General features: G+C 30.8%; 1 protein-coding gene across 16 annotated transcripts in view; it reads right to left on the bottom strand.

Annotated features, from left to right (window-relative positions):
* Positions 1–691: 691 nt before the first annotated feature.
* Positions 692–11,276, bottom strand: part of Syp (synaptotagmin binding cytoplasmic RNA interacting protein) — a 31,769-nt gene continuing 21,184 nt past the window's right edge. For 7 of the 16 annotated variants that reach the window (XM_083086842.1, XM_083086841.1, XM_083086838.1 and 4 more), the window contains exons 11-13: positions 6,919–7,084; positions 5,077–5,145; positions 692–4,758 (exon numbers count right to left, since the gene is read on the bottom strand). In XM_083086842.1, coding sequence (XP_082942968.1) covers positions 4,511–4,758; positions 5,077–5,145; positions 6,919–7,084 — 483 coding nt within the window. In that variant the 3' untranslated portion in view covers positions 692–4,510. The remainder of the gene's footprint in view (positions 4,759–5,076; positions 5,146–6,918; positions 7,085–11,276) is intronic. The other 9 variants (XM_083086851.1, XM_083086844.1, XM_083086852.1 and 6 more) reach the window with 6 other exon arrangements.

Genomic DNA, 11,276 nt, shown 5'->3' with positions numbered 1-11,276 from the left:
TTATCAATTTTGTAAAAAATTCTCCGAGTACTAATAAAATTCCATAAGAATTATCTGATTTTTTTTTATTGAAAACAGAACGAAAATGTCTGAAAATAACAGGTTTTCAAAGTTCTTCCTAAAAATAAATATCTTGTTTTTATAATGGAACAAAAAAGAATGAAATCTCCCACTTTTCTTTATACAAAATATTAATTTGTATTTGTTTTCATTTATATTTTTATAGATTAACAGCATTAATTGTAAAATTCGAAATTTCTTTCTGGGGATTTTAAACCCTAATAAATTCGAAAATTTAAAAAAGAACTAAAAAGTTTTATTTTTATCCTTTTTTGAATCTAAATTCAAGACACCTTTTCAATAAGAAAGCTTGTATTCTATGGTCCATATTCTGAATCCTCTTTTATCGATAAAAGTGCCTCTAAAAGTGGCTTATAGCCAATCAGGAGGCTTATAAGTCACTTTTATCAATAAAAGAGGATTCAGAATATGGACCTATATGAGTAACACATTAGAAAATACCTTAAAAAATCTGTTGCACTTTTGTGTTGAAAGTTACATTAAGAAAATTTTTTAAATATTTACCTGGAATCTTGAATAAAATACCTGGAAGATCAAGAATTTCTTTATAAGATATGAAAAGATACTCTGTAAAAGTAAAGGTAGTGAAATATATAAAATGCAGCACAGATTTAAGAAAGGTAATTCACATACAACTGTTTATTGAGACATGTAGAATACATCTGGTCATACACAAAAATCTTTGATACTTCAAATCAAGCTCTTAGCCCGAAAAAAGGAATCATGTTATAACATTCTTTTTTAAATTCATCATTAATCATTATGTTTAACTACGTTTCACACTAAAGTTAGGGGCAACTTGGAGAAATAAAAATTGCGGGAATTATAAAGCAAAGCAATTAGTAGATAGGAGATGAATAATAAAGAATCCGAAAAAACACAATTTATAATTATAAAAAATTTGGCGATAAAATAATTTTGCACGTTTGTTTTATAGCTACGGAGCTGATACGTAGCACAAAAAAATATAACATGTACATGTATCTTTTTTTTCCTTTTCAGGGGTTTGGGGGCGGGTATTTTTCTTATTAAATCCTTCGTTACTATCGTACGATTTCCTTCTTTCTCGTTAATTAGTGCTAAATAACATCACGTCACAAAAATGCATATATTCGCAGAAATATAATATATATTTATATATAATTAAAAAAAACATGTGCTTCGGGCCGCTTTGAATTAATGTTCGCAACGTTTCGACCCAAGGATCACACAACATCCGACATATGAGAGATGGCCAACTGCGACATGATAAGCCCCAAATAATGTAATGATGTTTCGAAGAAAACAGAAATATGTCGCGAATCATCATTCATCATCATCGTCATTATCATCATCATTATTATTATTATCATCATCATTATCATCATTATTATTAATCGGGGCGTTGGCCGGATAAAAAAAGAAGGGCGCGCGCACGCGGCTACGGCATCGTCAGCCACAGTGTGTGTGGTGCAATATCCTAAAATGCGACCGATAACCCCCCCCCGCCTCTCTCCCAGGCACCCCAGCTGCCACACCAATTATCAAAATATAAAAGAAAATTGGAAGATGATACAAGATAGGACAAGGAAAAACGTAAAAGGGAGATGGAGATAAAAAATAGGATAAAGATACGACAGTAATATATTTTTGGGACGCCTTTTTTGCCGGAGCAGGGCCGGGTGGTATTATCGATAAACACTAGTACCTAGATCAGTCTAAGAATCTCGTCACCGTGAACTGTCTCCGCTTTAGCCAAGTTATAATTCCTTGCCCCCGCAAGCCGAACTCTCTTTATAATCGTATCTCTGCATCTATGTACTTGTATGTGTATACATATGTAATATATATAACATATCTTTTTGCTTTCCTTATTTTTTTTTCCTTTATTTTTTTTCTATCATGTTCTTATTTCTTTTTATTAATTACAATTTTTTGCACAGAAGAAACCAGACTTTTTTTTATTATGTTGGAATATTATCATGTGTGTCACAAAAACCCACTCAATTATGATTAGCAATATCATCCTTATCATATTGTTAATATTAATATTATTATACCCTCGATATTATGCTTTTCATAAATAGGGTGTGTAGGTAAGTAGAGTAGGTAGATAAAGATATATAAAATATGGTAAGCGAATAATCAGTAAAAAGGGGCGTTGAAAAAGGGGGTACGAGAGGAATGAAAAGTAGATCATCAATACGAACCACGATTTCACAAATTGCTCGGATTTTTTTCCCTTTTACTTTTTTCTCGAAACAATGATCGCAACGATTGGAAACAAGACATATAAACAATGATCGCTATAAGAACAGGGAATTTTTCTTTCGTCTAATCATTACTTTCAAATGAATTAAATTCATCGCGCTACTAAAACAGTATTGATGACAAAGAATTAGACTGAAGTAAAATATGAATAAAAATCAACAAAATGCTCATAATACGAGATTGGGAAAACAATCGTCATCTAAACATTTTGTCTGTAATGTATCTATGATTTCGTATTTTTTCCACATATTGTGTATCAGCCTGTAAATCATATCTGATTTCATATTACAATGTGATGTATATGCGATCTTTTATATTTGTGATTGGTCGGTCTCTATGGCATAATTCGATGTAGAATCAGACTCCATATTGTATTACATATATATATCCGCCAATTCTACTGTTATATCAAATCCGATTTAGAGCCAATATATTGTTATATATGCGGTAGTCGTCTCGTTTGGTAGTATTACAATAAACAGGAGACTGATATGCAGTTATTCCGTTATTACAATATCTTTTTTTTCTTTTTTTTTCATCTTTATGTCGTATTTGTTTTCATATTTCAGGGGTGCGTGTAAAATACAAATTATTTGCATATATTTTTTTTTCTTTCCTTTTTCAAATAATCATCCAGAACAGGGGGTGTCTGGGCTCCAGGGACAGGGACCAACTACAGCCCGCACTTACAACTCTTACTAATTAACTAACAGGCTAACAATAACAACAAGTCAACACTCAAAATGTGTGCTGTATGTGTTCATGCATTTGTAAACATTAGATTTTACATCCTATTTCAATCCGTGACTATCATTATCAAATTCATAGTCAGTCATCTTTAAAAACGTTTCCTCTCTTATTTTTATAAAAGAGAATACAAAAAACAAATTTACTTTCTACATAAAATTTAGAAAAAACAATACACTCTCTTTCTTTACTTCTCCTTTAAAGATAATAGAGTTACCTTTGATATTTGCTTTCAACGAACAATTTTTAATTTTTCACTTATTAAAAAAGAAACACATCAACAAATAAATATATATTATGATTTGAATCTGAATTTGTCTTGGCTATTCGGAGAGATATCATTGAAAAATTTACTGTACAAACAGATTTCTTTACGATAGTGAGCAATACTCCTTTTTTGTCTTATTTAATAAAATTCTTGCCTGACTGTAACCAAACTTAATCTGGGAGACATTCGCAGCAGAACTGTTGTCTTGCAACATTTTACTCGCTACTTTCGCGAAACCTTGCCTGACTCTTAATAATAATAGTTTCACTGACTGTACACGTTTATAGACCAACAATAGAAGGTCTTGTAGCGCACTTGGCGCGCTCCACACGCACACATACACATACAAAGACACATTCCGCTTAAAGAAAACTCCCTTTCTCCATTTCTTGCAAATACACGTCTTAGACGTTCATTCATCATCGCATGCTCGCTAAATATCACATTCTCGCCCTGTGCCTTCTGTTTGCCTAACGTACCTACTACATTTCTCACTTCTTCAATCTTGGGAATTTTGTCTGCTCTATTTCTCTTTTGTTCCCTAACATTTTTGCTTTTTTTCCATGCTACCTACTTTCACAGCTTATCTAACACACACGCTTCGTCACGTAGATTCATAACAGCATATCATGTATTAAACCGCAGGCTTCCATGAGTTCTTTTAACTAATACAAGCCATCACAATCCTTAAGTCAACATCACTGATCTTCATCACTTGGCAGTAAACAATGTGACAATGCAGTAGTGGTACTTAGATTAGTATTATCATTATAATAATAATAGTACGGGGTGAGTGGGCGGTCACACTCCGATGTAATATTTAGTCTCAGTGGCACATCACTGTACATAATCACAACAACAGTGGGCGATGGTGGTGGCGCAGAGTACAGTTGCTGCGTATTATTAATATGAAAAAACATTTACAATTATTCGAATTGATTAAGAGCGATAATAATATAAATGGATGATTTTCTCTTTCTCTTCGTCTATAGAATTTCTTCCCCCTTCTCTCTTTTTCGCGCGCGCGCACACACTCATCATGTACACATGCACTCTCCTTTTTGATGTTAACTTCCTTTCTTTTCCTCTAGTTTTTCTTTCTCGCTTCGACCTACCATGCATTTGTTCGTGCGTGTGTATTTTTTCATCACAAGCTTGCAGAAGTTAGCTCCATGACTGATAAGAGTCTTGATACCATTCGTGATCATCACCAGAAACACCGCCGAGTGCGCCGGCTCTATTTCCGAAACTTATGTCACCGCCACCACCACCACTGCCACCATTCACACTCGCCAATCCGTATGCATTGCCCAGTGGTTGTTGGGCGAGGGGCTGGTTTCCCCAGTTGCTCTGGAAGCGACGCTTAGATTCCCCCTGGTTCTGGTGACCCCCGTCAAATTTTCGTTTACCTGCTGTAAAAGATATCACCATCGTGATAAAATATTTACGTGGAAAAAATGTAAAAAAAAAATATTAACAGATTACATCCTTTTTAATCATTGTGCGTGACGTTGGAAAATATTATACATAGGAAGATGAAAGAGAGAGAGCTTCAGAGTTTTTTGTATGAGTATATGGTGAGGTGTTCAAAAGATGTACGGTCGAATAGTGATAACCAAGCTCCAATTCGTGAAACATTAAATAAAACGTAAGTTAATCGATATATTCTATTGACTTTATAAAATTGCAAAATCTTCTTGAACAAATACTATAAAAAGGGCAGAACTAACCTACTGCTCTGTTACAATCAAGTAGATGGGACTCGGGTACCTTGGTTGGAAGGTGGATTGGATCGTTTACTGTAAGGTGAACAATACGTGAAAAATCCATGATAATCTAGAGGAATGTGCAGTCGTATGATAAACTAATTATCATTATGTATTATCTAAATAATAAACATTTTTAAAGAACCTCACTGAAAATATCTATCAATAGCAAATCTGTAAAAAGAGAGAGAATCAAAATATAATTAAACATCCCAAATAATATAAAAAGTACTGCATGTGATGATCATATAACAGATTTAATGTATCACTCCTTTTTATAATGGTTAATTGGAACTATTATCTTTATATTTTAGTTAATGGAAGAACAAAGGATAAATAAATTTTATTGATATTACGCACATATAATGTCCGGGTTTTTTTTTTTTTTTTGTAAAAATTGATAACAGAAAAATTTGATATGCATTGTCAACTATGGAAAAAATTATTTAGAGAATAATTTTTTATCAATTTTTTTCTGCTATCCCTTTTTACAAAAAAAAGAAAAAGAAAAAATGGTGCTTAGAAACACTGTTCGGATGTGTCCAATATATGTGGTTTTTTTTACAGAACAGAGACAAAGAAAGAGCAAAGAAACTTTTCGCAGAAGAAAAACAGATATCTAATAGAAAGCCTTTTAGCGAAAAGAGTAATATTTAACGTTAAAGAAACTTATGTAGAACTTAAGTAATGCGATGATGCTATCTGTAACAGCTAGTACTATAATAGCAATATAATATAGCAAAAAAAAACTTTATGTATATTTGCCAAAAAAAAGAACAAATTTTTTTATAATAATGATCATTACTCTAAAAGCCAAGCAATACTACCAAAAAAATTTATATCTTTTTTTTATTAATGAAAGTTAAAGTAACATTATTAGAGAGTGTTTATTATAATATGATAATCACAATTGTAAATATTGCAATAAACTAAAAATATATATAAAATTATCTAAAATTTATGTTCTCTTTTTAAGTTTTTAAAATAGTCCTATATGATGTTATTCTTTATATAAATGATTCTTTTAATCATTCCTTATATAAAAGTTTCAGAATTAAAATCAAAAAATTAATAAAGAAATATTATCTATACATCTCTTGTTATATCTAAATAAATTGGAATATCGCGTAAATTATTAATTTTTTGATAAATCTATTTAATATTTTTCTCTATAATATTTTTATAACTAAAACATATACAACTATCAAGAGACTTATACAAAAAATTATATAAAAAAAATATTATTTTTAAAACTCAAGAAATGGTCTTGATTTTTTAGTGGAAAAAATTTTCGATTTTTTACTTCAATTTATTGCTAGTTTGAAGCAGATAATAAGACAATTATATATATTTTTTTTTCTATTAATCTATTGTAGATGCTAAAAAATTCATGAATATCGTTATGATAAACACTCTTTATGTAACATCGTAATTCAACATTTTAATTTGTATTAATTCCCTAAAACTATAAAAATTGAATTAACAAAATAATATCTATATAAGATTTAATATTTTAACAACCGATTGTTTCTATATATCCGAACAATGATCATTTTTTTTACATTTTCTGGAGATCCTCATCAATGATATTTTAAGAATTCCATCATTAATATAATACAACAAATTTTTATATAATGATAGTTACAGACCAATGATGTCAATGCAAACTTTCACACGTAAAATGTATTTCAATGAATTCAGAATAGTAAATGTATATGTATATGTTTATGTTTATGTATATGTAGTGGGAAAAATGTAAGTTAAGTGTAAACAGTGTAAAAGATGATTTATTGTGGAGATACAGACCATCCTCACCTGGTAAACTTCCCTTGGCGCGGACCCCCCCACGAGCGGCCAGCCGCTGGACCCCACGGACCCCTGAAGCTGCGGGGTTGCGTCCCCCCCTGACTGGCCCACGGGCTTGCGGGCCACCGATTCGGCCACGTGGCACTACTCCACGGCCACGACCAGCCTGACCAATAAACACACACCCAAACTGTTACCCTATCTAATTACATAATTGTTTGCATATATCTGCATTTTAATTATTTTTCATTCTTTTGTTATTATTTCCTCTGTCTTATATGTAATTAGGCATATTTCGCAGTAGTGGCCCTTAAAGATGTTGCTAATAATTGTATTAACATATAAGATAAATAAAAAAATTAGTCGATATATCGCTGATCGAAATATTTTCTACACATATTAACCTATTTCATGTATTTAAAGATGTACACATATGTACATACATACAAGGTTTTTATATACACATTATGAACATAGCATGAGAGAAGAGATTAAGTGAAGTAACAGAGAAAAAAAGAGACTGGACAATGTGGAAGACAAAGAGGGAAAAAGAAAAGAGACAAAAAAGAAAGCGAAAAGACAAAGCGGAAATAACAAAGCGGAAAAGAGAAAGCGGGAAGAAACGCGGCAAAAGAGATAGATCCTATAACCAAATCTTTACTAACCACGTTTTTACATACAGCAGTAGGAGTTAGCAGAGTTATCCAATGTAGTAAAGCGAAAAGCGAACTGATTGGTTGGCGTAGGAACTTTTAAGCGACACAAGCTATTGCACTGGTAGCTAAAACAAAATTCAACCAAAAGGCATATTATATAAATAAGTAGCGTAACACATTATTAAGCGATTAAAAAAATCTGATTTAAGCATGGAAGCTATGATATTATTTTATATACATGGGTATGGGGGACGGCGAGAGCCAAAGCAAGAGTTGTGAGATGTGTTTACTGGTGGTGCTATATACGAGGGAAAAAATCCTCCTATTCCTCGTCATCTATCTTCGTGGTCTTTACCTATACACAATTCACAATAATTTACAAATAAAGCATAATTAGGCACAATATACATGTATAATAAACCATTTGTGAATAAATTGTATTCACATGGCATCATTCCTCAATTCAGACAGTGTTGTTTATAATTTGCGACAAACTTCTCCTCCTGTTTTAGGTAAATCAGAGCACATTAAGTTGAATTTTATATATATGTACATATTGTGTGTGTGTGTGTATTAGTGTAAGTGTACATAGCGTACGCCACGCGCGCGTTACACGCGATTGTTTATCTAAATGTAAAATACAAAATATGTAAATATAATATATAAGGACGTATGAGTATATCTATACTCGTTTGGATGCACTTTTATGGTCTTGTAAAAAATTGAATTGAAGAAGATGATGCATACGATTGTTGTTTGAACATTTAATGATGTAATCATCCAAAATATCTGTCGTTTTTAATGATCAGAATGTTAAAAGCATGTTACACATGCGTCATTTTTTTTTTAAATAAGATATTTTTGTATATTGATCCATTAAAACATGTCATTTAATCTACGGAATTACCACACTTTAAAGCAATTAATTTAAAATAAGCTTATTAAATTTTTTCATATTTTGAAAACAAATTTAATCTAAAATTTATATCTAACACAAAATCAACTAGAATTATTTATTGCCAAACTCCTAAAAATTTAAGCCATCACAATACACGATCCCTAAAATAATCGCTGTTCAACATATTGCTGTAAAGTCCAGAAAAATATTAATTTTTCTTATTCTTCAAATACAATATACTAAACTAAAAAATAATCACATTGCTACTAACTTACTTCGAATTATCAAAATACGATTTTGGTAATAATAAATTAAAATTGTTTGTCAAAAACTGCTTTAAATTTCGTATTCAAGATTATTTGATAAGCATATTGTTATCTTATAAGAAAAACATCAGATATAGCCTCCTTTGATTTGATTGATTTTAATATATGTTATAATTCTATTCTCCCACTAATCCATAGTAAAATAATAGGACTCAACTTTCAAGTATTCATGAGAAAAATGCGTTTAAAAATTTATGAGGTATTTATATAGCGAATTGTAAGAAGAAATTTGCAGATAAGAAAAAGAGACTTGTAGTCTAGTGACTAACAAGGGAACTCGCGAAATTCTTACTTTGATGAAATTTTATACATATGTAGGAAGGGGGGGATAAATAAAGGAATTTAAAAATCTTCAGTTACTGCTCAAAAACGATTTATAAAGGGGTGAATGGTTTCACCATTCCTCATATGTAGCGATTTTTTACTTTTCTTGATATATTTCGAAAATTATTCGAGATATCTCGCGAATATTTGAAAGTTGAGTTCTATTATTTTACCATAGATTAGTGAAAGAATAATATTAACATGTATTAAAATCAGTCAAATCGAAAGGGATGGCCTGTTTGGTGTTTCCCTTATTAATAAATTTTTTTCAATGTTTGCTACAATGATATTAATAATAATATATGAGTTAATGAGTGTATGAGATAAGTGTATGATTTCATTAAAAAATTGATGTCCCTTCAAATTAAAGTATATTTCTTTCAAACTGTATTTCTCTCTAAAAAATTTTCTTATTAAAAACAACAGATATTTTAGATAATCATGCTAAGTAAGATATTCTATATTCTAGTTCCATTTTTTCAAACTTGTATAACATATTTGACATATTTGATAAAGTTTGTTTAAATAAGAAGAGAATTGTCTCTATCTTTGATTAGAAGAAAAATTGATAATGCTATACGGATATAGCGAAAAAATGTAAACGATTTAAAAAATCGTGAGAAAAAAAGAATCGAAGGGTACATATAGAAAAAAATGTATGACATGAATAAAATCATATTGTATGAGTTTAAGCAACGTAAAAATATAGATCGTTAAGAACATATTTGGAAAAATTAATCTACTTTTTGAAAAAACGAACACAATTTGTTGGATATATAATCGGCAGTACGTCAGAAAGTACAAAATAGTAAAAAGCGAAATAATTATCGAAACATACAAGATAATGTCAAAGCATTTTGACAATTTGAAAAAGATTCTTCTCGTTTGTTTGTCCTCTAAAGCGATGATCAACTACGACGTATATATCATATCATGATACAGGAAGCATAAGTACTGGATATGATATATAATAAAACTGAGTTATTGTAGTATTATAATGTAATGAAACATTAACAAAAGAGAAAGAGAGAGTTGATCGCAATATAAAATTGTGGTAAAAATAATGATAAAAAAATTTTGCGCCTTGCACCTATACACTCTTCTACGTCATATTTGGATAACCCTGTAACTTGACATAGAAAAAATATCATATCCGAGCCACGAGACGCAACGTCGCTCTACAGGAAGAAAAAATAGTAAATTGCTCGTATATAGATTTTATATATATATATATATATATATATATATATATATATATATATATACACATATACATATATTTGTGTGTTTGTGTGAATGAATGAGTGAAAGAGAGAAAGTCCTGTATGCTGCTTTCTGCCTACATCTGGAGTTTTCCTGAAACTGTGCTAGAGTAGCAGTGAGAGAAAAGTAAGATTAGGAAATCCTGCAACAATATAAAAATGTGCTATCTTCTTCCTTCAGAGAATTTTCGGGTAATTTAAAACTTTCGTTTATATTCTGTATTTTCTCTTTTCTTTTCTTTCTTTTTTTAAATTTATTTATTAATAAATTGCTTTTCCCGGCTGTATCTTGCTTGAAAATTTAGAATGGGTCTACCATGGCTCAGATATGATTTGCAAGCAATTTGAAAGTGGCAACGTGTTCGGATTTAAGGGATCTAACTTTAGTATTAAAGCATTGGCGTTAATCAGTATAGTATTTACATGTAGGATTTGTGCGTGCATGCGTGTATACATGCGTGCGTGCGTGTCTGTGTGTGTGTGTGTGTGTGTTTGTGTGTCAATCTCCATATAAATACAATACATCACAGTATACTTTAAACAGCATTCATTCATATTCATTTATTCATTCATTCACTCTTTCATTCGCTCATTTACTCGAAAACTCGCTCATTTGCTTGGTTACTCATTTTATTCATTCATTCGTTCGATAACTCGCTCACTTATTCATCCATACACTTATTTATTTTCTCTGTCTCTCTCTCTCTTTCTCTCAGACATACATACAATTCATTGTAAAACTCTCAAATTCAGATGAATGCTATTCGTATACTGTGAATGCGATGTATTTAACAATATTATGAAATTAATACACATTAAAAATGCGCAATTTTTTGCACATTAATAATAATGAATTAGCACATAGTCAGTTAATTTGCACGTTTAAGTAAAG

The sequence above is a fragment of the Camponotus vicinus genome, unplaced genomic scaffold, assembly GCF_025532165.1.
Source record: "Camponotus vicinus isolate PSW18456_S1 unplaced genomic scaffold, iyCamVici1.0 SCAF_13, whole genome shotgun sequence".
In the NCBI taxonomy this organism is placed as follows: domain Eukaryota; kingdom Metazoa; phylum Arthropoda; class Insecta; order Hymenoptera; family Formicidae; genus Camponotus; species Camponotus vicinus.
The sequence above is the reverse complement of the archived record's forward strand: the minus strand, read 5'-3'. Positions and strand labels throughout refer to the sequence as shown.